The sequence below is a fragment of the Phalacrocorax carbo genome, chromosome 14 (genome assembly GCF_963921805.1).
Source record: "Phalacrocorax carbo chromosome 14, bPhaCar2.1, whole genome shotgun sequence".
Taxonomy (NCBI): Eukaryota; Metazoa; Chordata; class Aves; order Suliformes; family Phalacrocoracidae; genus Phalacrocorax; species Phalacrocorax carbo.
The window spans coordinates 10,706,104-10,732,510 of NC_087526.1; the positions used below are offsets into that span (position 1 = coordinate 10,706,104).

Sequence of the window (26,407 nt, forward strand, 5' to 3'; positions counted from 1 at the left end):
TCTACCTTTACATAATGAAGGATACAGTGATAAAGTGTTTTCATTTTTCATTGATATGTGATGTTCTACAAAAATTAGTAAGATCATCCCCCCCAGAATTTTGTACTTGTCTTAAAAGCTGGTCACAGTAAATGTGGCTGTAGAACTGTAACATTTAACATTTTTATCTATTTGCTCCACCTGCTGGTACATATTCCTTTTAAAGCAGTCTTTAGAAGCCTAACTGTGTTAAAAATTTAGCCAAAAATGTACGCAAGAGACATACTTGTCTTTCAGCTGAAGTTATGTAACGTACTAACTAAATCCAGCCTGATCCCAAAATTTTCTCAGTCAAATAAAAGGCCAGTGGAAGCACAGACTTAGGGAAACGTGACCACAGCTCACTTTTGGACACTGCCGTTCATTTTTATTCTGACAATAACCCACTCAGTCATCATTTTCCATCATCTATTATTCTTCTCCAAAAACGTTTTCTCTTCCACGTGGAGATCTCTCTACATAACTGATTTGTCTCCTCAGTTTCCAAGATCAATTTCTCTTTGGACAATTAGTGCAAGAGAAACATCCCATTTCTATAGCCTATTTAATTGTTTTCTGCTCAGAGACAGAAAAAACCCACTATGATCAACACACACTCTTTATAACAAGTTTTACATGAGCTTAGATTTCTTCCTGTTCCACCTATTGATAAAATTTTTTACAAATTTATTTTTAAAAATATTTTGCAAGGAAATAGTAACAACATCCCCATTAAAAAGAAAAAAAAAGCAACCAAACCAACACTGCATCATTTCTAGGCTATGACAGTTTCCAGTAATACTCCAGGCCAAGTAGCTTTCCATCCCTTCTTCCCTTCCCAAATTAGGAATGGACAACACAAAAACCCTACCCTCCCTGCTCCCCTAAACCTAAAATCTCCCCCCAAAATCTTTGGTATCAGAATTTTTTTTATATATATCCATAAAGAAATTTTGAGTTCCCTGATCTAACCAGGTTTAGCAAGAACTTACGTTTATCTCATCACCACCAGGTTTTCTGTGGCTGAACTGGAACTTTGCGATCACTGCAAAGTTTTAACTTGCTTTAACTTCTGGGGTTTTGTTGTTGTTGATGTTTGGGGTTTTTTGTTTGTTTGTTTGTAGCAGATTGATTGCAGACTTCTTGACTGGAGTTGATGAGAAGATTTGGTGTACAAAAGACCCTGAAATTACCATATAGACATCACAGGGACTGAAGAGAAAAGTTGTTCTGGCATTGAATAAGCAGCAAATAAAACCAACACTGCTAGGAAACAGCTAGAAGTGTTGAAGAACTGGAGTGCATCTGGTTTGGGTTGTTGTTGGTTTGTTTGTTTGGGTTTTTTCCAGTTTAAAGAAATCCAAAGTATATACATACCTTCTTCCTAGACTAGCAATCCAGTTTGTGTGGCTAATCTGCCTAACTGACCAGACTATCAAGGGTAAGTGGTTTAGAATAAAAATAGAACAGATTATTTAATGGCAAAGGAAATTTAACAAAATTAGAGAGTAAAATGAGATGCATCAGAAATACATCATTAGAGAACAATTTTTTTTAAATGGAAAAAGTTTTCTTTAGCAATACCTTATCAAGTGAATAATCAGAAACTTATATACACAGAAAACATGGCTCTTGTCCTATAGATTATTGACTATAATGTTAAACAATCAACAAATCCTCATGTAAAACAGTGTAAAACAAAACCTCTCAAACTGCAGTGTTTCAGCAAGATAATTTATATTTTCAGCAGCCTTTCACTAAAACATAATTTTACCTTATACAATTATTAAATTATATTTATGCAAAATTATTTTCCATAATGCATTTTTAAAAGAACACCACATTTCAACACTAATTGCTTAACCAGAAAAAGGACAGACACCTTGATTAACTGAAATAGAAATACATCTTACAGAGAATGAAGACCAAACCAGTGTATTTGTTGCCATCAGGCAGTCACACATTAGTCAATGTACTCTGGAGTACATTGCTGGTTTTGCTGAAAGAGTAATTGTATATTAGAATTTTACGGCATAATTGTAACAAAGAAATGTTACATCAATACTGGTTTATAAGCATTTCTCTCTTGCTCATGGTCTGTAAATTCATAAGCTCAGTTCCAGCTACTGAGGCTTAAAGCCAAGCATCTAAAGTTTCACAGTTTACAGTATCAATGTTGTTTTACCCATTTCTTTAACTATTAGAAATTTTTTGTGGTAGAAGTCAACACTCATATGGTTTAAGAAAGGCTGTACATACCTGCTTTCAATTTAAGCAGATGCAGCAGCCCATTTTAACATTAAGAAACAAATATAGATGAAACATTGTGATGGAACCCAATTCATTTATCAACAAAATAATGAAACTAATCAATTATTTACAGAGAGTTACATAGTATTCAACAAGACTGAGTATTTAGAAATTCTAGCATTTTTCAGAACTTGCTTAAAACTCCTGCTCCCAGACAACATGCTGTATTTTTAGAACCTACTCTGAATGATTTCCTTTTTTAGTGGACTCAAACAGGAACAGGCAAGAGCAACGCTACTTGCACATCACCATGCCACCATATAACCTGTACTCTATTCCACTTCACGTGGCCAGCTCAAAACCTCACTAAGAAGTGAACATAAAATGCATCAGCTAAAGAGACACTGTTTTTAAAACCAAGATGATCTGTTCATTCCTAACTTACAGATCAAAAACAGTGATCAGATTTGTAGCATAAGCTTTTCTGCACTGCCTAAAAGATACCTTTCCTTTTATCTTTAAAAGACTATTCAGGAGATAAAACAACTCTTACATCCCAACTAAGAGGAAAGGGAGGTTAAAAGTAAGAGGACCTAATTTTGGTTTCCCAAAAGCAGATGCACAGTAATATTTTATATTTTGATGTGCACATAACTACTCGCGCAAAGGACCTCTGACATATGAAATACGTTTACAATTAGATTGTGACAAGATACAACATAGAGTTGCTCTGAAAGTCCTATGATTTACATAAACTAAAGTCTTAAAATAAATGTAAAAAGAGCTTAATAGGATCATTCATGACAATATTACATCACTAGGGAACATGCCTCAACATCTGTGCTGACAGATATTATACAACTTCAGGAAAGGCTACATGGTTGAAACAGGAAGAAATCAGTGTCTAATTTGATTGTTACTCTATTTGGCATTCATAATATTGAACAAAGTGAAAAATAAAATCGGCTTAGTTCTCAGAAAAAAATGACAAAGCTATATTTAAGTAACAGAAAAAAGAGGAGGCGGCTGAGGGGAGACCTTATTGCTCTCTACAACTACCTGAAAGGGGTTTGTAGTGAGGCAGAGGTCGGACTCTTCTCCCCAGTAACGAGTGATAGGATGAGAGGAAATGGCCTCAAGCTGCACCAGGGAAAGTTTAGGTTGGATATTAGGAAAAACATTGGAACAGGCTGCCCAGGGAGGTGGTTGAGTCTCCACCCCTGGAGGTATTTAAAAGAAGGGTAGATGTGGTACTTGAGGATATGGTTTGGTGGTAGACTTGGCAGTGATAGGTTTGCAGTTGGACTTGATGATCTTAGAGGTCTTCTCCAACCTTGACGATTCTATGATTCTAAATCCCAACCAAAAAAAAAATCCGCAAAACAAACCCCACCAAACACTACCCCTAACAGGCTGCAGTCTTCATCCTAGACCTCAAGCGTGGGCTTTCCAACTTGTCTGTTTCATGGCACGTAGGAACTGTGTTTCTAAGACTTCTGAAGATCCTCTGTGACATAACCATGACTTCACAGTACTTGTTACCCTTGGCTTAGATTTGGCTTTAATTAGGTCTTATTCAGCAAAGTACTTCTGTATGAAAATTCTACTGTGCATTTTGTTTTATTGACTTCATAACAAGATGCCCGGATTGACCTTGGATTTTGCTATGACACAAGGAGTTTGGAATTGGTTGAAGTATTTGGTTAAAGAAAAGTCATTTCAAAGATATTAGACATTTTTGGTAATGCTTCTGAAAGCTGCAATTCAAAAGAAATTGTCAAGCACTTGGGAACTCAGTGACCTATGTCTCACACCTTCCCTAGAAATTATTGTGCTTAACACATGGGAACAATCCCTGAATGTGGCAGGTTTTTTCTAACCATGGAACAAACCAACATAATTTTAGTTTAAACAGTGTAAAAGGAGTTTAAAAAGTAATTGCAGAGTTAAGCTCAGAATCACTTTAGTCTTGTAAATTAAAAAAAAAAAAAAATGAAGTCGCTTAAAATCCATGTGAGCAAGTACTCCTGTGAATTCATTGTTTCACCCCAGCTCTACTTTCTCATTCCCACTCAGCCAGAAAGAAAAACCGTGACATTTAAAGAAAAACAAACCATCTTCATCATTATCTGACTTAACAACCACTTCAAATTTCAGCTTTCACAGACTTTGTATTAGCAAACCAATGAAAAACAAACAAAAATCATAAGAATCACTGCCTCAATTCAGTTTACTTCTAAAATCATATACACTTCCTTTTTTGTTAATGAACTACTTGTTACACCAAACTGCTAATTTTTTTTATTTGTAAATTCAGTGGAACTACCTTCTAACCATAAACTAATTACACTAAAGTTTGCAGGAACAGTGTTTTAAATAAAACAAACCTTTTGTTGCAAACAGTTTTCTGACACACCTTCATAATAACAAGCCTAGAATTCATTTAATGCATTTGGTGTTACTGTAAGTATGTACCCAAATATACCATATAGACAACGATTTTCAATCTTAAAAGAAGTTAATTGTTGTGAGGAGATTCTTACATCAAATATGTGTGTACATGGAATACAACAGTAGCTATACATATACTTGCACTGTATTTGTATTTCTAAAATAATAACTGAAATAAAGAAAAAAAAACGAAGCTTCTTCAAAGTGCCATCACAAGTGTCATGCAATAATAATATTTAAGAGTGTAATCAGTTTATTCAAGTGGCCGTATTAGGAACATACATTCTGATAACACTGAAAGAAAAAAAAAAGTTAAGGTTCAAAATTGTTTAGTCTTTCGTGCCTAGAATTGGATACTAGCACCTCAACTACTGTCTGTATTCACTTTTGAAAGCCTGGTCACTTAGGTGTGCAGAAATTGAAATCTACAGGGACTGTAGGCTTACAGTTACAGTGTACATTGAAGAAAACATCATCTTGTGAGCAGCATGCTGAGAAATACTTGAAGACTAAGCAAATCTCACCCAAACTGCTCAAAAGATATTTTTATTGGACAATGCATTCATTATTATACAAGTTTATTAAAAATATTAGCAAATATATTCTAGTTCCATGGTAAACATTTTCAGTAGAAATTTATAGGCTTACATGAATTGATGTAATATTCCTACAATCTATTTGCACAGGGAGAAAGTTACAGGAAATTACAAAGTGAGTTCATGAAACTTACCCAACATTGAGATACCAGTCTCAGATCTATGACTGTTACTTACAAAAATACCATTAATCTTTTTATAATATAATCATATTAATATTAAAATCATATCCAGATAAAGTGTTCACATAAGGCGCAAATTAATACCTTACTAGACGTAAAACCCTTGAGTCAGACTAAAATAAATTATTATCTACAGGTTAAAGAAAAAAGCTTTTAGGTTATGCTTGGCAAAACAGTCATTGCACTATTGTTTGAGCACCTCCCTTGAACATCATCTGAGTAGATTCAGAAGTTTAAGATGTGCCAGTTATCAATGAAAGTCAAAACAAACAGTTGAAGAAAAAATCTGGTATGTAATTGCAAGCATGAAATACTGACTTTTTAGAAATATTTGGGAGTTTTGTCTTTTATTTCAAAAGGGCTAAGACTATACCACAGATTAATTGGCTACTTTTCTTCCCCCTGCCCCATACAAGACAGAACAATCCACTGCAAAGTCCAACAGGTAGTCTGCTGTTTTTCCCAAGGCACACAGTTTGCATCTTTAAACATTAGTCTCACCTTTATACTGAAAAAAAAAAAAAAAAGATTAGCAATGTCCTGACAGAATTTGCCCTCTCTCTAAATCTCTAATTTTTAAAGAGAAATCAAGTATCTAACATTTTTGCTTTTTTACCAGGCTACCTCACTCCATGTAAGATGAATAAAGCAAAAATTCTTGGGGGGGAAAAAAAGGGGGGCAGAACAGACAGACATTGTAAGACCTTTTTGGTACAGAATTTTGATTTTGTAAAAACAAATGACTACACAGATAACTTAGCTTCCTGAAGTGTCTATAATGCAAATACTACAGAAATGTAGTAACTTCTGATCACACAACCAGAAGTTCAGACTGATTCATCTGTTTTCAATGTTAAAGCTAAGTGAAATTTGGAGATGACTACTGGGTTAAGATAGATCAGAGATGATCTTGTCATAAATGTGGGGTTATTAAAAAAAAATTTAAGAAATATAACCTGATAGTGTCCAATGAAAAAATAAGACATCCAAATAGTAGCTCTGCAGTGTCAATTTTTAAAGTCACAGTCTTCTGCCATATGTTGTCTTCTGATACTAGCTTGTATTTTCATACTGGTTTTGGTTTTTTTATTCTCGGCGATGCTCCACCTTCTGGTTTTGCTGCTCCATTGACAAGGTTAGCTGTAATTTGAAATTAAAGTACAGTAAACAAACACACAGTTTTGCTTCACACTAGACCAGGAAAATGGAAAAAAAAATCTTAAATATTTGCTTCAGTTGAAATTAACTTCAAATTAGGTACAAGAATTTTAACTGTACAAAGTTGATATAAACAGGAGTCAGACAAAAGTTGCTTCAAAGTCTAGTTTCCTATCTCCAGGAACGACAGATGCTTCATGAGGAGTATCAAAGCTAGGGCAAATACAGACTGCTCCTACCAACATAATTTCTTTCAGGTTCCACAGGAACCTCAGTGACTTCCTGAGGTTTTATTAACCACTGACAGACTGAACCCCAGGAATTAAATCTCAATCCATACTTTTGCAGAATTTACTTCTACTAATTCTCCATATTCTATATCCTTCTTGTGTTTGTTTTAAACATGCTACTACATTAAAATTGTCAACTCTTATGTTACAAGAAATAGCAAACAGTAATTTGCTACTTACCTGCTCAAAGTCACTTAAGGTTTTAGAACTCTATGGTGCCTCCCATAAGCCATTTTTTGAGCTAGGTGGTAGTTAGTCTCCCCTTTTACTGTCGTCATTACTGTATCTTTCTGGCAATAGTTTAAGTCTTTTCAGATGGAGTTATCAACATGGATACAATTTTGGAGGTGTAGATACACATGCAGATTTATACAAGGGATGGTACATTCTAGCTGAGGGTTTTTTCTGGTTTGGTTTTTTTTTCCTTTTCTTTTATTTCAACAAGAAATTGACCTCATGTTTGCAGGAATAAGAAATTTATTTTAAAATCTTTCATGAGACAAATGCTAGCTTAAGTCCATTGCTATGTATGTATAAACTATGTTTCCTTTTCCCTCCCTCCATAATATACATTACTTTGAATAGCTCAGAAATTTAGGAATTATATTGCAGATTAGGAATTTTCCATTTTTTCCTTGTTCCATGTTTGCAAGATCTTTCTGCACCTCTCTGCTGTAAGAAATTTGTTACCTCAACAGTTCATTTATGGATATGTCAGCACAGAAACTTGTTGGGCCCTGCTGGTAACTTCCTTTCAGAGTACCAATTGACCATTCTTATATTTTGAATAATTACTAATTAAGTATTAATCAGTGGCTCTTATTCTCTGACATCTTAAGTGGGATCTTAGTTTAGTAGTTCTCCATTTTGTTCTAAATAATAATTTTTACTAATTCCTCGGAATTTTTTTTCCTATTATACAGCATCCTTAGTGTTATACCAGGAAGGCATGCGCTATTCTAGACAGTCTGCCATTTCACACTTACTGGCTTTGTCTGTCATTAGCTTAAGAAGATCAGGCACAGCATGAGAGAAGCTGCAACAGGACAGATGGAACAAAGCAGTATAAGCAGGATTTATGGTAAACTTAACTTCTAGTTCATCTTTTGCCAGTTAAATCAGAACTTGATTTTTGGCTACATAGTTCTCCACACCTAATGACCTCAAATATATTTTTTTTCCTATACTGTTGGGATCCTATGCCATCATGCCTAGCCACTGTACAGACACATTTCACTGCAAATGAGTCTGAATTCTCACCTAAAGAGCTGAGGGACAAGAGGAGTCCATTTACCTGCAAGTAGGCTGAAGAAACAACTTATGGCTAATGCCTGCAACTAACTACTGGCTTCAGTGGAACCCCAGCTCTCCTTCAGAATATTTCTACAAGTGTGAATACTTTTGCAATTAGAAATAAGGTAAACTGATAAACAATGTAAAACATCTTTCCACATATGCAGTCAGAGAGCTATAATGCCTGATCTATTCTTTGTTTTGTCCAGTTGAAGGAAACATGAAGTCAAACTACAGTATCACTTCTGCTATTCCAAACTGTAATCATCTTGGGAACATAAGAATTGCACTAATTTCATAAAACAATGCAGAAAAGCAATGAAGTAATTCATCTGGAAAAGAGAGAAAGATCTGCAAGACTGGAGAAAGAAAAGAAGAAAAAGCATCTGCAGCTATATTCAGAGCAGAAAGGCTGCTCTGGAATGATAAGGAAAAACAATGTTAAGAGCACCGTTGTGGTCTAGAATCTTCCAACTCATTTCAGCTCATGCTGACTCAGCTAGTAATCTCTGAATACAAAGAGCTCCAACCCTTCTTGGTAGAAACAAATACATAAAGATTGACTTCAGAAAGAGAGCCAGCTTGTGGTAAAATTCCCAAGAAACTACATTTTTCAAACCTCTACCCAAATCTCGGAAGTGATTCCCATTCTTTCATACATAACTCTATCCAATGTTTTATATATATGCTAACAGGAATATGAAATTTCACTCTACCGAATCTTCGTAACTCCCCATTTAATTAATTTAATTGATACAACATTGGAATTTGGAAATTATACAACATAATTTAATTAAAAGCCTTTCTCCATTAGTTGTCCTTTGCCAGCTACTATGATGTTCCTTTGGAGTTCTTTCTCAGTGGGTTTGATGTTCTTTACATGATGTGTTTTTATACAGAAGAACAAAGTAACAATTTTAATGGTGTGAAACATAACAGAAGTAGACTTTATGAAATACAGTAGGGATTTCAGATTATACTTTTTTCCTGATGTTAAATAAAAAAAAATATGTAGCAGCATTGTAAGACTTATTTAAAACAGAAAGAAAATCCTGGAATCATGAAGCCCAGTTTCATTAAATATTCCTTGTATTTAGTTTAACAGAGTTCAGTGAATAATCCTGAAGATTACCCAGGGCGAACACTTAATTCAGTTAGCCCTCTGTGTGCTGTCCTGTTCGCAATATGGAATTAGACAAAAACATGCCCTAACATTTGAAAAAGCTGTATTACCTATAGTCTCTGCATGTCAAAAGGCAGATGGCTTTGCTCTTTTACAGAAAGGAAAGACATAAGATGACACATCTGGTAGAAAAACATTTGCCCTAGAAACAATTTTAATAAAATGTTGTGCCACTGACCTTTGTTTGGTTCCTTTTTTGTTCGTTTGTTCTTTGTGTTAGTTACTTTTTTCTTTGGAATCTGGTTCTTAACATGCTCTCTCCATTTCTTCAGCTGAAAATTTATAAATTTCCACATCATCCAGGCCTGTGTTAGACAAACAGCACCCAGGCAGCCAATCCTAATAAGATTTGAGATTTTGGAGACAGTTAGATAAAAGTTTCAGTTAACCATTAATAGACTGTAAATCTGTACTAATTTTACTTTTTTCTCCAAATTCTACTATTGAACAATTAAAGTCTTCATACCATGGAAAACCAGATGGATCAGAATGCTTTACCCAAGACAACGTGTGTTACACAAAAAGTGAATAGAAATCATACGTAGTACATTGCTGGAAGCAACTGTGTTTATCAAGGAGTTATGATCACAGCTTTCAATGCCTGATAGGAAACTGTGTCATTGACGCCCCTTCTGCCAAGCAATCTATAAATAAGAAATCGTGTAGATTCAAAATCCCTACCACACACTCGATTACAGGCATTAAGTTGTAAGGGTGAATGTTAAAATGAGGAGCTTATGCTGAAAAAGTAATAAAATTTTAAAATTAACAAGTAACAATGAAAGATATACAAAAAATATTTTAGGAAGGCACCAAATAATTCATTAAAAAATTATGGGTATTAATATCACTAAATCATAATTTGTCCAGAATAGACATAGGAAAAGTAAAAAAAAAAGTTTAATGATTATCCCAGGCTTTTTGGATAATTATCAACAATTAATTTAAAAAGTTTCTTTTTTTTCTTTCTATTTCCCATAAATTTTGCTTACTACTTTTGTGAAAAGACAACAGAAAGTAGAACAAAATTTCCCTTCCCTTAAACAGTCAAGAGGAAAACATCACCTGGGGAAATTCTTCAAAATACATTATCATCCTGGATTGTTTTATAGGAAGATATTTTGAAATGCCACATTATACAAGTATGAATGTCTAATAACCTTGTTATACCTCACAGGGAGTACATTGAAGTTTCCGTCTGCTATGGAAAAACCTGGATTCTCTACTGTTGCCAGACCAAATCCAAACGTGAGGACAGATAAAGTTAGGGTCAAAAGACGCACCATTACAAAAAGTAAAGCCCAAATGGTAAATCTGAAAACAAAATAATGAAATTAATGTGCTTTCTCCTTTTAGTCCATTTCTTTTCAATAAAGTCAAGTATACAAAGAACTTTTCATTAAAATTATCTCGGCAATGATAGGGAAATGTCCACAGAGGGTACCAATAATTACAGAAAAACTTGGTCATCTGCAAACATTAATTCCTGCCTCATTACACGATCTTTTGACTAGAAAGCACAATGAAGTAAAAAGATGATCTCAAGTCGGCATTAATGCTGTAAGCCATTTATACGTAATGGTGATGCTATAAAGCCAGAGAGCTGAGCCTAAAGGTATAATATATATTTATTAAACAGCTGGAAGATAGAGACAATATACATCATTTTTAACAGCCAGACATTTATAGAACAAGAGAAGGTAATCAGATAGCTAATAAGTATCAAATGACAATTATCTCTGTTAGCTATGAAGTGAAAAAGATGCCATCCTGCAGATTTTCAGCATCTATAAGTTTTTCCTATAGGATGTGGGAAAAAAACCCTGAAGAACAGTTTTGTTAAGCTGACAATATTTTATTTAGAAAATTGGTATTACTATTGCCATTACATAAAAATATATATAGGAAAAAGACTTCATATCATGTGACTGATGAATGGATTAAAAAAACCCACTACCAATATGAAAAAAATATATTTCCAAAAGTTCCATTAAAAAAAAAAATTAGCTTGTTCAACCAATTTCAAGCTTAAAAGAAAACATACTTCAAATCTCTCACAGTATAAGCAACTCTGCTTAAAAAGCAACTCTCTTCACACCCTCCTCCAAAAGGGATTTTTGAGAAAAGCTACAGTGTCTGGATGTAGAACTGTAAGAAGAAACAACAAATTCTGAGCTAGGAAAAATACCTAGTATTTGACATTGTGTTGTTTCAACACTTACAATGTAAACTGTAACACATTGTAATGGAAATAAAATGCCCCAAATACTTCTGCAATTCATCACTTATGAAGACCAATTTCCATTTCCAGTTATTTAAACTGTGGTAATATTGTATGTGGTATAACTGATTTCCAGCCAAAGAAAGACACAGTTGCTTATCTAACCATTAGGGTCTTCCAAAGACAGGAAGATACATTCTCCTAATCAGTGCATTTCGCCTTCATGCTTTTGGATGGCATATAATGAAAAGCACAAGCTCATATCTCAAAAAACCTCACAATTAAATATGACATACATGTGAAAGATAAGCTTTCTCCCACTTTCCCTATTTGCATCAGTAAACATTCACTTTTGCAAAGAACATTTAGCATACCTATTTAAAATGTTAGCTTTAAGAAGTGACACAAATGCATCTTGTGAAAAGACCAGAAAGAGCCACAGCATTACACTGCCTCAAGGGAGAGTGCCTATATATAAGGGACTGCATGAAAGAAAGCAAGGTGTTCATGATAATCTCTTCCAGCTGGGCAGTCACTCAGAAAAGGAAGAAAGAGTAAAAGAAAGAACACATAAATGGGACAAGGCTGCTTTATTCAAATTGGAACCTCCAAAAGTCTTTGCATTCAAATGGTGAAACCTATCCAATCCTTCCTAGCATGCCTCATGGTTAAGTATCTCAGCTCCTCATCTTCTTCCATCCTAAAATGCATTACTTGTATATCCGTTAATTCTCAGAATAGATAAGAATCTTACTCAAGAGATGTATAATTGAAGACATCAACTACATGTTTTGAGACATTACCTTCTCTGTTGTATAGGGATTTCCCTTTCTCACCTTACCAAAAGGAGAGAGACCTGCAAGAACTCACAGGGAATGCTGCTTTTATTACTTCTTCGACTGACGGTTTTTAAAAACAAGCATCCCTACATACAAACACTTATTAACATTTAAGCAAACAGGCAATTTATAGAATCAGAAGCCAACACAGATATCTGAAATGGGACTTCAGCAAAAGTTTCAGCAAAACCTTACGATGATGATCATGAAGAGGTGTATTTGCTTCCTTGACTCTATGCAATGACAATCGCTTGTGTATTCAAAGCAGGTAATAATAGACATTGAACAAGTGATGTTTGCTACCTGAGTACTTTTACATACATGCAAATCCATTTATAAGCAATTATTAAGCAAAGTTCTGAATTTTAATTAATACACGCAAGATTTACCCTTTTTGCTTGTTTTCATCACTGAAGTAGAAAAGACGTGAGGCATGAAAAATGAGTTCCACTAAATAGTGAGGTACCATCAGAATTAGCCCCAAATGCTGCAAACTATAAAACAGAAAAGTTAGAAATTTTAATGAAACTATGAAGAAAATAGACCTATCTATTAAAAATGGACATGCAAATACTTACTTTAATATATAGGCACCAGAGATATGAGCAATGTAAAGGCAAATATAACATAGCTGCCTTGGAATATCTTCCTAAAATTAGAGAAATTACAATAAATGCTGTTACAGTTTAACCATACTCTCCAAAGAAAAATCATATCATTCATTAGGTTTGATTATTTTTCACACTAAATTTCTGGAAAGACTATCCGAATCAAAAACTACAGACCACCTAGACTAAATTAGATAGGAAATGCAAGCAATTAAAACACATAAATAGCATATCAATAACTGAATATGCAGGCATTTTTACAGTTAATATAAGCAAAAATATTAATATGAATAATTGGAAAGAACAGATATTTCATTAACTGTACTGACAACAGCTCTCCATACCTTTCTGATCTTTTGGAAGTATAGCTCTGGCAGCGCATGAAGCCAATAGGCTATCTGGCAAACATAGAAGAATTTAACCTGAAAACTTAACAAAAATTCAGGTTATGAAAACACAATATTATAAATTTTCAAGCTTTCAACATGAGACAAAAGATTTTATTTCATGGTAGTGTTTTTGCTGACCCCCCTCCTTACTTCACCAAGAATTGAGAACTCTATCATTTCATGGTTGCTAAGCCCAAGACAGCCTCCAACCACCACATCTCCCACCAGTCCTTCTCTGTAAACAGCAGGTCAAGTGAGGCACCTCCCCTGTTCAGCCCAGTTACCAGCTGCATCAGAAAGTTACCTTCCACACACTCCAGGAACTTTCTAGACTGTTTCCTCTCTGCTGTGTTGTATTTCCAGTAGACATCCGTAAGTCAAAGTCCCCCATGAGAACAAGGGCTAGTAATTGTGAGATTGCCAGCCGCTTGTAGAATGCTTCATCTACCTCTTCATCCAGGTTGGGTGGTCTCTAGCAGATCCCCAGCAGGATATCTGCCTTATTGGCCTTCCCCCTCATCCTTATCCATAAGCACTCAACCTCACCATCACAATCATTGAGCTCTATAAAATTGAAACACTCCCTAACATACAGGGCCACCCCATCTCCTCTCCTTCCTTGCCAATCCCTTCTGAAGAGCTTATAGCCAGCCACTGCAGCACTCCAGTCATGACAGTCATCCCACCATCTTTCGGTGATGGTGATTAAGTCATAGCTATCCCACTGCACAATGGCTTTCAGCTCCTCCTGTTTGTTGCCCATGCTGCGTGCATTAGTAGCATTTGAGCTGGGCTATCAATTTCACCCCCAACCTTGGCTCCTCTCTAGTGGGCCTGGCTATATCCCCTTCCCCCTTTGAACCTAGTTTAAAGCCCTCTCGATGAGCCCCACCAATTCATGAGCAAGAATCCTTTACCCCCTTTGAGATAACTGAACTCCACCTGCCACCAGCAGGCCCGGTACCATGTAAGCCTCCCCACGATCAAGAAAACTGAAACTCCACCAATGGCACCAGCCTCTGAGCCACATGTCAATCAGATGAGTTTTCCTGTTCCTTTCAGTATTCTTCCCTGCCACTGACGGGATTGAAGAAAACACTACGTGTGCTCCTGATCCTTTAACCATCACCCCAGTGCCCTGACATCCCTTTTGATGGCTTTTGGACTTCTCTCCGCAACCTCATCACTGCCAACCTGCGTAACCAGGTTGACAGAGTCCCTTGGGAGGCAGTCCCGAATGCAAAGGGGTCTGGGAAGGCTGGGCATTCAAGAAGGAAGTCTTAAAGGCATAGGAGCAGGCTGTCCCGCCATGTGCTGTAGGATGAACGGGCAGGGAAGATGACCGGCCTGGCTGAACAGGGAGCTTTTGCTGGGATTCAGGAAAAAAAGAAGGGTTGACCACCTTTGAAGAAGGGGCAGGCAACTCAAGAACAGTAGAGTGATTTTGTTAGGTCGTGCAGAGAGAAAATTAGAAAGGCAAAAGCCCAGCTATAACTCAATCTGGCCACTGTTGTAAAAGATTAAAAAAAGATTTTACAAATACATTAACAACAAGAAGAGAGCCAAGGAACATCTCCATCCTCTACTGGATGCAGTGTGAATAAACCCCCCATAATCCAGGAGGAAGCAGTTTACAACCTGCCGAGCCACCTGGACACTCACAAGTCTATGGGGCCAGATAGGACCCACCCAAGACTACTGAGGGAGCTGGTGAGGAGCTTGCCAAGCCACTCTCCATCATTTGTCAGCAGTCCCGGTTGACAGAGGAAGTCCCAGATGACTGGAGGCTTGCCAATGTGACACCCATCTACAAGGAGGATCCGGGGAACTACAGGCCTGTCAGCCTGACCTCAGTACCAGGGAAGGTTATGGAGTGATGCATCTCGAGTGAGCTCACCAGCCATGTGCAGGACAACCTGGGGATCAGGCCCAGCCAGCGTGGCTTCATGAAAGGCAGGTCCTGCCCAACCAGCCTGATATCCTTCTATGGCCAGGTGACCCACCTAGTGGATGACAGAAAGGCTGTGGATGTTGTCTACCTGGACTTTAGGAAAGCCTTTGACACTGTCTCCCACAATATCCTCCTAGAGAACGAGAGGCTCATGGCTTAGACAGCTGTACTCGTCACTGGGTAAAAAACCTGGCTGGCTGGCTGGCCGGCCGGCTGGCCAAGCCCAGAGAGCTGTGGTGAACAGAGCTAAATCCAGTTGGCAGCCGGTCACAAGCAGTGTTCCCCAGGGCTCAGTTTTGGGGCCAGTCATTAATATCTTTATCAATGATCTAGATGAGGGGATTGAGTGTGCCCTCAGTAAGTTTGCAGGTGACACCAAATTGGGCGGGAGTGTTGATCTGCTCAAGGGTAGGTAAGCTCTGCAGAAGGAACTGAATAGGTTGGATCAATGGGTCGAGGACAACTGTATGGGGTTCAACAAGGCCAAGTGCTGGATCCTGCACTTGGGTCACAATAACCCCAGGCAATGCTACAGGCTTGGGGAAGAGTGGCCCAAAAGCTGCTCAGCAGAAAAGGCCCTGGGTGTGCTGGTTGACAGCTGGCTGAACACAAGTCAGCAGTGTGCCCAGGTGGCCAAGAAAGCCAACAGCATCCTGGCTTGTATCAGGAATAGTGTGGCAAGCAGGAGCAGGGCAGGGATGGTGCCCCTGTGCTCAGCCCTGGTGAGGCCACACCTCAGATACTGTGTTCAGTTTTGGGCCTCTCAGGACAAGGACATCGAGGTGCTGGAGCGTGTCCAGAGAAGGGCAATGAAGCTGGTGAAGGGTCTGGAGAACAAGTCTGATGGGGAGCAGCTGAGGGAGCTGGGGGTGTTTAGCCTGGAGGAGGCTGAGGGGAGACCTTATTGCTCTCTGCAACCACCTGAAAGGAGGTTGTAGTGAGGTGGCTGTTGGTCTCTTCTCCCAAGTAACAAGTGAGAGGATGAGAGGAAATGGTCTCAAGCTCCATCATAGCAGGTTTAGATTGGATATTAGGAAAAATGACTTTACAGAAAGAGTGGTCAGGCATTGGAAGAGGCTGCCCAGAGAGGTGGTGGAGTCACCGTCCCTGGAGGTATTTAAAAGGCATGTAGATGTGGCACTTGGGATTAGGCACATGGTTTAGGAGGCCATGGTGATGTTGGGTTGGTGGTTGGACTTGATGATCCTAGAGGTCTTTTCCAACCTTAATGATTCTGTGGTTCATTATCTTAAATTAATTCATTCTGACTCATTATAGTTTATGATTCCTAAATCACAGGAACCACAAATACAAAACATTAGCATCATGTTCTTCTTGATAGCAAGCTCTGAATCACCTTTTGAGACAGTAGGAAAGAAAAAAAAAAAAACAAAAAAATCTAACACACAGAAACAGTTCATCCTGTGAGCAGTGGAACTCCTTTTCCTAAAAAATGCATATTATCACCCTTCCCTGTACCACACTCACCAGAGAAAAAGGAGGGGGGGGGGCACAGCAGACAAACACCACAGTTTCGTAAGTCATCTTAATTTAAAAAACAAAACAAAAAAAACCCTACCTATAAATCCCCTCTGATTTGAAAATTCACTCTCCAACAAACATTTTTCTTTAGTGTGAAACAGTCCAGCAGTCCCATTATGTATCCCATCTTGCAAACACTTTCACTTTCGCTCAGCTATCATGGGTAAGTCAAAGTTAAGAACACATGCAGGTATCCCTTGGATAGATGTTCAATTCATCAAATATTACCTTTGTGTAAAACAGCTGGCAGTTTTCAAAAAGAGGAAAGTATTTTCATCTGTCAGTCTTACAAGGTACTAATATCACCTCTCTATTAGTGGTTCCCTAACATTCAGGGGGGTTAAAGAGTAAGTGATTAGAAGTACCAGCTTTTTCCAAATTGAAAATAGAACACTTACAGCATACGAGAATGAGGATAATCTTTCCAGAATGAGGTTGGGTTCATCACAAATTCATCCTAAAGAAAAACGTCATTGATTTAAGGACCTTCTTAATACTGCTAAGTCTATATTTTTAAATAAAAACAGCAAATAGAGTGACTTACTCCATTCAAAATACTTGCTCCCCATATAAACGAAAACAAGTAGAAAAATGCTAGCTGTCCAGATTCATTGAATTTGCTGTGCTTTGTTTTTGACAAATGCAGTCGTCTAGTCATTTTCTAGAAACAAAAAGCAGATCAATAAATGTAATTTCTAAAACAAGAAAGCTATTTGGGAGTTAGTGTTCAATCCTGATTTTTTTTCCTATTTTATTTTTCTTCCCCAATCTCCTATTCCTCAGTCAAAATACATAGCTCCCACAACTTAAGACCTTGATCACCACTTCATATGACTATCAGCTTCAATAAAACTTGCCACTATGGTAAAGTTCACACAGAAAATATTCAGTGAACGTATTCGGACAAATTTTTTCCCCCCATGATCAGAGCCATATTGCTAAAATTTTCAAATCTCTTTGCACACTTAAAAACCATTTCAGCTTCTATGGCTCAGAAGACCTATTTGTGAAGACATTCTAACACCATTCAATAATGGATGGTTTTCACAATGGCTTTAACAAGTTAATTTTACTTTGCAAGCGAGCTGGTGTAAAAGAGCACATCATGAAGTGTGAGGTCCCTCTTTGAGGTGAAGCTCAGTGGACAAACAGAAATCCACCACCGCAGTAATTTTCAATTTTGATCTTCTGAATACATCTTGTGAATCTAACGCAGTTAGATTTTGAGTACAGCATAAGCATTTAACGTCTGTTCTTACACAAGAATGTAAGTTATATTGATTGAAAGAAAGATTCAGTGGTTTATGCTATTAATAAATTGAGGAAATATCACTATAATAATATCATAGAATAACTTGGGTTGGAAAAGATCCTTAAGATCACTGTGTCCAACCAGTAACTTAATACTACCAAGTCCACCACTAAACCAAGGTCTATTTGCATTTTTGTCAAAGAACAAAAGGATTGATCATAACAGAGCTGCTAAATGCTAGACCATTCCTTGTACCATGGCTTATACTTATCTTGAAGAAAAACTGTTAGCAACTGATGGCTAAAGATAACACATTTATAGACAAGTATATTATATCCCAATAATAAACTTACGTCTAATATGCACTCCTGGATTACAGCGTGCAGATTAATAGCTACAAGCATGTAGAAGAAGATTGTGGCAATGTCCTTTGGACCATAGTCGTAAAAATGAAATTGCTCACTGTTGTCATCTAAAAAAAAAAAAAAAGTGTATTTTTACATTCTTATGAAGGAGTACTCTGCAACTGAGCAAGGGCAGCACAGACCACTGCTCTTGGAAGTTATGTTAAATTGATACAGGGTACTAGTTGTAAGTTTTACATTTTTGAAAATTACTGTCTATGCCCAATTAGTTCATTCAGATCTTCTTTTCCTTCAGTACAATGATATAGTTATAAGCCTAGAATGAACTATTGAGAACAGTATACACTGAGCTGTAGCTGTAATCCATTTCTTCTATCTAGGCCATCAAAAAAGAAAGAAAAAAGAAAGAGGGGGGAAAAACACCCAACACACCAACAACCTTATCCTCTATACTTTGGTAGAGACCAAATGAGATTCCATCTTAAGAAGCACAACTATACATAGGGGGAAAAAAAAAAACCAAAACAGCAAAACCCTATACAGTGAGAATAGTATCCCTAGCAGTTCAACACATTGGTAAGTAATAACTTCCCAAGAATTAATAATATGTTTCCATAAATCAAAAAACCCAACCACCAACAAAAAACCAATAAACATTCACACTGTTACAAAAATACTTCAAATGTTTGTGTTTACTGTGTTTAAGCATGGGAGAACTTACAAATTAAATTCAGATAAAAAAAGCATGTATCACGAGCACTAGACTTAAGGAAGCCTTATTTTGTAGAGATGTCTCTCCTTTGGCCCACAAAACCCGCTACAACAACCTCACTTTCCTTCATGCATCTGAAACACTGCAATGGAAAACAACGAACTTCTACTAGAACTAACCAAGAACCACATTCATCCTGATTTACAGGTTAGCATGTCTAACATTTACACTCTTCTGCTTTCACTTAAGAGAGGGCATTAATTTGGATGTCTGTTATCTATACAGCTACCACTTTTCATAAATATCAAGGAATTTTGTCATCTTTAAGAATTCTACCCTTTGGCAACCTCTGTTTGCGTTGTCCAAACGCAAAACAGCAGAAATAAAGACATCAACCAACCTTTTTTCCCCTAAAGGAAACTAGACTAGAAGGTGTCAAGAAAGCAATTAACTGCTTCCCATAGCATGAATGGTACATTAAGGTCCTAATGCACAGGACATCCATATAACTACGTGTCAGATGTACTATTTCTGTGTTTGAAAACAGCTTGTGATATAAGTGATGAACAAGTAATTGCATAGCACATGCTATTTCTGCCTGGTCTCTAGCACTTTTTTTCAAAATGGACTTTCACTAGGAATATATTCATTGTTTTCAGAGGGCCAGAGGTGAGACCTCAAAATTGCATAACTCATCCATACCTCCTATTAAAACTAAAGGAAGCTGTACCTTCTTCAGTCCACTGCATGTATGCATATATATACATACATACACATGCGTGCACCAAACACTATGAAGAAGTTACATCACAGGCATCTTGGCAACTGACACGTGGTTTTTACTTTTGGCTCCCCTATAGGAGATTCCTACTTGATGCTGCTCAAACAACAGTAAAGCAGACTGATAAAACAGACGGTAAAACAGACTGCATACACCTCAAGTGTTCAACATTAAACACATCAGAAAACATTTGCAAAAAACGTTATGTATTCATTACTGCAAGCAAAGTTGATCAATGCATTATTTTGAACATAATAAATGTAGTCAGAGTGCTACACTATTTAGAACAGTTGTAGCACAGAGTTCAAGTTTGGAAGTCAAGATTAGAACAGAAGTCAGACTTTGCTGATTTCTATGGACTTTAGTTCCCCATCTGGAATAATTCTACCACAGTACCTATTTTTAATAAGACATTGTGCAGATTAATTCCTGGAAAGAATTGAAAGTTATCAAATAAGGAAATTCCACTAGCTGCTTATATCTCTTGTCAATAGTACAGCAGGTACAAACGATTTAAAAAAGGTAATATTTTGGGGGAAAAAAGGATCAGTACTTTCCCCCTTTGTTATTTAAAAGCCTGATTCAATCAGCAACATCAGTTACTTGATAATAACAACAACACGATATTTTTGAAATATAAACCACAAATCCATTACTAATAACATAAGAAATCATTAATAAGCAACATTAAAGAAATATATATAAGATGACCAAAATATTCTGCTACTTGACCACTCCCGTTGATTGTATCAAAAACTGGAAAGAACACGTGCTTTTCATGTTAAAATGCAAGTTAGGAGCCATTTTAACTATGGGAAAAATAACCCAGTATTATTCACAAGTAACGGAGAAAACACTGGAATGTTTCAGTGAGTATAGTATTAGTAAATCCAAAAGCAGACAGACAAATATGAGGAGTTCTACTATATTATAAAGGTGAAGTGAATTGAAGTCTTGAGAAAAAAAAAAAAGAGTAATTTTTAATAGCTTAGCATTACAAGGGAAAAAAAAAAAGATTTGATTTAATCTCACCAGTGGTATAGGTGACATTGTGCTGCACAGCAATAAAGATGATAGCATACTTGGATGGGACCTGAAATTCAGAAAAAAAAACAAGGAAAAATTATCAGATTTTTTTTCAAACAAGCTAGACTATAAACACCCAAAACTAGCATATTATGCCACCAACAAGTGTTCTCCCACAGATGATTTAAATCAAAGAGATCCCAAAAGCATTCTTCATCTCCCACAAATGTAGGGGCTCACCTTGTTGCAAATCCTTTAACATTTACTGCATAGGGTCAGGACTTGAATTATGTCCTTTTAGCTAAGGATCAAATTACTCACTGTTCTACTAACTAACATTTTAAAGTATTTAGAAGTGTAAATGGCTTTCAATTATTTCAAAAGTTAAAAGACTCTCTAAATTAGATGGAAAGTTTCATCTAACTTTGCAAGATATTTTAAAAAAGGAATGTTCTGGCTAAGTGTCCCTATAAATAAATAGAGTATTCAAAACATCATAGTAGAATTATAAGATTCATCAATTTCTTGTATGATAAATCACACATTTCCTAAAAATTACAGTACAAAGCAACCAATGGTATATTTTGTGTTACTTTTTTCTCGAATGGCAAAACTAAGGTTTTAAAAAACAAACAAACACACCCCAACACTTGCAGCCACCCCTACCTCTTAAAAATGTCTTCCCATTCCCATGCTGCAGTATATTTAGCCCTTAGCTGTAACAATGGAACTGTTCATAATGTGCATTACTGTATGACCCTACAGCCAAGTCATAAGAGATAAATATGTTTGCTTAGTTTAGTTGAAAACATTTCATTATTTGCTTTTCACAACTTCAAAAACAGTCATGCTGATGTAACTGAAAGAGTGGTAAGCTATATATAACACAGGGATATCAGTGGAAGGGAAAAGAAAAACAAACCCACAACTGGTTCCTTTGCTACAAAAAATGCAATATGGAATTACATCCTACACTGCCAATAGAAAATACATTTATTATGTTTGCAAGCACTCAGTTATCTAGTTCATAAATCAGAGATGTACAACAGGCATCATCTGAAAACTGATATAAAAAATATTCTTGTATCTCTTACGCTTTCTCTTAAACTGATCTTCATAGATATGACTTAAAACAAAAGAATATAAACTAAAAAAAGATAGATATTTTCCTCAGATATTACACCATCTAATTTCTGAAACTGTAACTAAGAACATTCAGAAGTATATAAAACAAGCATAAATTCATCCAGCGACAGAGTAAGCAAGAGGAACAACAATGCAAAAGAAGATCCTCTGTAGCAAGAAAAGGGTGAAGGCAAATTGCTTCAGTACACTGGGAGTGCACCTGTGAAATTAAGCAGTAGAGGAGTCATAATACTGAAGAGTGTTTTTAAGAGGAATTCTCATTAAGGAAAACCAAAGTACCAATTTTTCTGGCATAAAAAATTGACTTTCAGACACTGCAGCTCTATGAACAATTTAACCTTTTGTAAGCCAGCACTAACATCAAAAGGAGCAATCCTGCCTTTCTCTTTACTGCCAGTTGCTTCTTGTCTCTGCCCCACACTTGTGCTGTCATGAGTAGTGGAGTGATGAATTGGACAGGAAAATTATACAAGTTAAAACTGACCCAGCAAAACAGGAGGAAGGAGAAAACCCTATTAATCTTAACACAGATTAACTTCCTCATATGCTGCACTGCTCAGCTACAGAAGGACTTTTCTATGCTTGATGGGGAAAACAAGCAGCCAGGGCATCGATACCAACTTAAAATGTCCATGGAATAGAAGTGTGAAAAATTCCTTGCCAACTGCTCCTGGAAAGACAGGGAAAATATAGATAATCGCATAGGTATCAATGTCATCAGCACCTAACTGAAACAAACATGCTTGGTCTCAGTAAGCCACCACTCAGGACGCACAGCAACAGTCTCCCTTGTAGAAGGGCATTCAGACAGCATCAAATAACTTCACACAGACCCCTTCATTAGGGAGCTTTCCTGTGAAAAAGGTTTTTTTTTGTTTAAATGCTCTTTGGGAGAAGAGGGTGGTGAGAGTCTTTGCTAGAGCCCGGCAAGTTAGCTTTTCTGTTTGTCTGTGAAGCACACAACATAATACTACAAGTGTTTCACTCTGCTGGAAGTACGGGAGCCCCACTAAGTTGTATGCTGTGATAAGATAGCCACAGATACAAGGATGATTTAAATTGTTCTAGGAGGAAAGAAATTGTATGAAACTCTCTGAGATGATACTAGAAGCTTAAAAAGAACCATAAATACTAAAAGAAAGGTTTCTTTAGAAAACAAGGCCCACTCTGTTGTCAAGAAAAGGAGTAGGATTGAGCGCATAAACAACTAAATATTCACTGAGAAGGAAAAAGAAAGAAAATAACAGTGAACACGCTAAAATTTAACAGCCACTTTTCAGTATGTTACAATCAGAGTGAATCCCCCTACACACATCTATAGACCTCACAATAATCAGCAAATTTTAGGTATAGGAAAGCACAATTAAGGTGGACAAACAACCTTATGCGTAAGAATTCCCCTTAAAGAAATTCTTACAATTGAATTTATGACATTCTAATGCTCATTTCTGATTTTAACATACTTAGTTTTTTGGATGGTCTCATGGATATGGACAATTGAACACCACCTAGAAAAGAAAGCCCTGTATTTACTATACTGCTGTGTAAGCCCAAGCAAATCATTCAATAGGTAGTCAACTGTTAAAGTTTTATTCACACACTCTTTAGGTTACAAGTGTATAACCTATGGTATCATGGGCTAGATATGGAAATCTGTCATTGACAGATGCATTTGAAATCACAGTAAGCATAAAATGCTTACTTAAAAGAGGTAAGAGCTGTGTAGGCAAGTTCAGTAACACTTATGAAGCACTCAATATAGAAACATCACAAACGTCACCAAAGTTTCCTGGAAAAACATGAGTAGTTTTGTTTGTTTGGCAGACTGGATTACCAGTTATAGAGATGGTATAAGACCTAGCAAGTGAACAGCAGAATTACAGATTTCATTCAAATAACTCCGGTATGTTTTTCTGCAGTGAACGAAGCAGAAGTGTAATACAGAGATCTAACCTGTTACTGAGCACTGCTATTCCTCTGTATAAAAAACTGAAAGGTATCTCAACCAAAAAAGTAATTTTTTTCACCAAAAAGGAGATACAGGTATTTAAATTATCCAATAAGAAGTATAACAGTACATTTTCAAACAAGCACAATAAAAACACATCACAAACTACACTAGATTCTAGTCTGCATTTGAACTTTTAGAATTATGCTGACTAGAAGAGAGACAATTTGCTAATTATCCTTGGGTGTAAGTAATATTAACTCACTTTTTTTTTCTCTAAAAGAAATCACCTTCATCAAAGTAACAATGCTCACCCCGGGGTAGCTGCATAGTCCCTTCCAATACCTGTGGAGTTACAGAAATACAACTTCTGTGGTGAATACAAAGCCTGAGTTAAGACAAATGGAATTCAGAGCGCAAACTCCAGAAAACATACTTGTTTTCAACAGCAAAAAGTCACAGAGCAATATCTTTTTAAAAGTACCATATATAAACATATATAAGAAGTTCCATTTGGGATCCCAAACTGGGTTTACTTTATTACAGGTGCAGATACTTTCTTTCTTTCTTCAAGCCTTTGTCACCCAAGTTGTCAAGCCCCTAGCTATTTTGCTTTTATCTCAAGACTGAGTTCTGCATTTAATTTATTATCCTTTATGACATACTCCTGCATAGATGGCACAACTTACTACACCTCAACACTACATTTGTCCACCATTTAGAAGATTATCTGACCATCACAACTGCTTTCTCTATTTCTGTCCACTATCCTTAATGTTTTCAGAGCGCATCAAGATATATATCTTAAAAAAAAAGAACATCTACACATAAGTATTTTATCTCATAATTTAACAGTACTTTTAATTTTAAGTTATCTGATTTTTAATCCTATCCAGCTGTTGGGAAATGTTGAAATATTTCAGTAAAGTATTTAAGTTGTAATAACAATATTTCAGTTAAATATTTGTCCGTCCAGAATTAAAACTCTATTTTCCAAGCCTTATCCCATACTCAACACTAACATAAAATATTAATGTAGCAACACACACACACGGCTTTTAACCTAAAAGTGGGGAAAAAGATGCCTAGACCAATACCCCAGAAACTAATAAACAGCTTGCACGTGGAAATAATTCCTATGATAACTTTCAAATACAAAGGCAAAGAGGAATTCAGAAATCAGGCAACAGACCGAGGCGTGGTGCAGAAGGCTGACCAGCAGTTTTTACTACCATCTGGTCAAGCATGCTCAAAACAACAGAGACTGACTGAAACCCTCTTTCTTAGAGTGTTCCGAACTCCTTTACCACGCGGACTTCTGAAGGGGGGGGAAGAGGCGCAACAAAGAGACATAAAGCGGCACTCAGCTTTAGGCAAAGGGACTTGAGGAGCTTTATAACTCAGGAGACTGGAACTGAATAAAAGGGAGCTTATGGGAGGGTCCTAGGAATGAAACATATGCGGAGATGAAGGAAAACCGGACGAGGAAAGAGCAGCAACCTGACAGAAGCGGACAAGAGAAGGGGTCGCAAGAGTGAGAGCGGGAGCTGGCAAAGGCAGCTCAGGAGAGAGGGCACTGTGGAGTACGTCAGCTGAGGCAGGACAGAGAGAAACGAAACTGGCTGCAGTTTCATTTCGGAGGACAGCCGAGGCATGGAGAGGAGTCTCCGAGCAGGGTGCCACGGAGTCACGCCTCGGGGTAGAGAAGAAACAGGGAGACGACCCTGCAGGGAAGAAGGGAAAAGGCAGACGGAGCCAGCGAGCGTGGACAGAGCTGCTCGGCAGCGAGGCTGAGGCGAGGGGAAGGGATGTCCCAGGGAAGCCCCAGAGCGGGAAGCCCAGGGCGCCGCGGCTGCCCCACGGCAGGACCAGGCGCTGCTAGTCTCGGCAACCACCGGCCCCCTCACCCCGCCCAGTACCTCAAACACGACCCCCAGCAGGAGGCCCATCACTAGGCAGGATGCGGTATCCGCATGGTTCTGAATGATGAACTCGTGGCTTAGCACCGCCGGGCTCTTGTTTTTCCTGCGGAACCCCATAGCGGTGACAGCTCCCGAGCCCGGGCAGCCCCGCCGAGGGTAACAACCCCTCTCCCTGCCCCTCAGCAGCTTTCACCTCACGCACGGTGAACACCGGCCGGCCCAAAAGGCCCACCCCCTTCCGAGTTTCAGCCAATCGCATTTAAGAGCGCTTATGAGTGACAGTC

At 37.4% G+C, this 26,407-nt stretch overlaps 1 protein-coding gene across 1 annotated transcript; it reads right to left on the reverse strand.

The window, feature by feature from the left end:
- Positions 1 to 1,467: 1,467 nt before the first annotated feature.
- LOC104047189 (translocating chain-associated membrane protein 1-like 1) lies at positions 1,468 to 26,343 on the reverse strand. The gene is made up of 11 exons (XM_064465678.1): positions 26,121 to 26,343; positions 21,114 to 21,174; positions 18,577 to 18,695; positions 17,516 to 17,632; positions 17,370 to 17,428; positions 13,434 to 13,518; positions 13,060 to 13,130; positions 12,871 to 12,975; positions 10,592 to 10,735; positions 9,600 to 9,760; positions 1,468 to 6,637 (listed from the first exon to the last, which is right to left on the reverse strand). Exons 1-11 carry the CDS (start codon positions 26,238 to 26,240, stop codon positions 6,564 to 6,566), a joined length of 1,116 nt encoding a protein of 371 aa, XP_064321748.1. The 5' UTR covers positions 26,241 to 26,343; the 3' UTR covers positions 1,468 to 6,563.
- Positions 26,344 to 26,407: the final 64 nt, after the last annotated feature.

Coding starts and splice junctions, on each gene's coding strand:
- LOC104047189 (XM_064465678.1), bottom strand. CDS start 26,240: ATGGGGTTCCGCAGGAAAAACAAGAGCCCGGCGGTGCTAAGCCACGAG. Junction 18,696..21,113: donor CAATGTCACCTATACCACTG/GTGAGATTAAAT, acceptor TTTTTTTTTTAG/ATGACAACAGTGAGCAATTT. Junction 9,761..10,591: donor TTCAATGTACTCCCTGTGAG/GTATAACAAGGT, acceptor AAATCTTATTAG/GATTGGCTGCCTGGGTGCTG.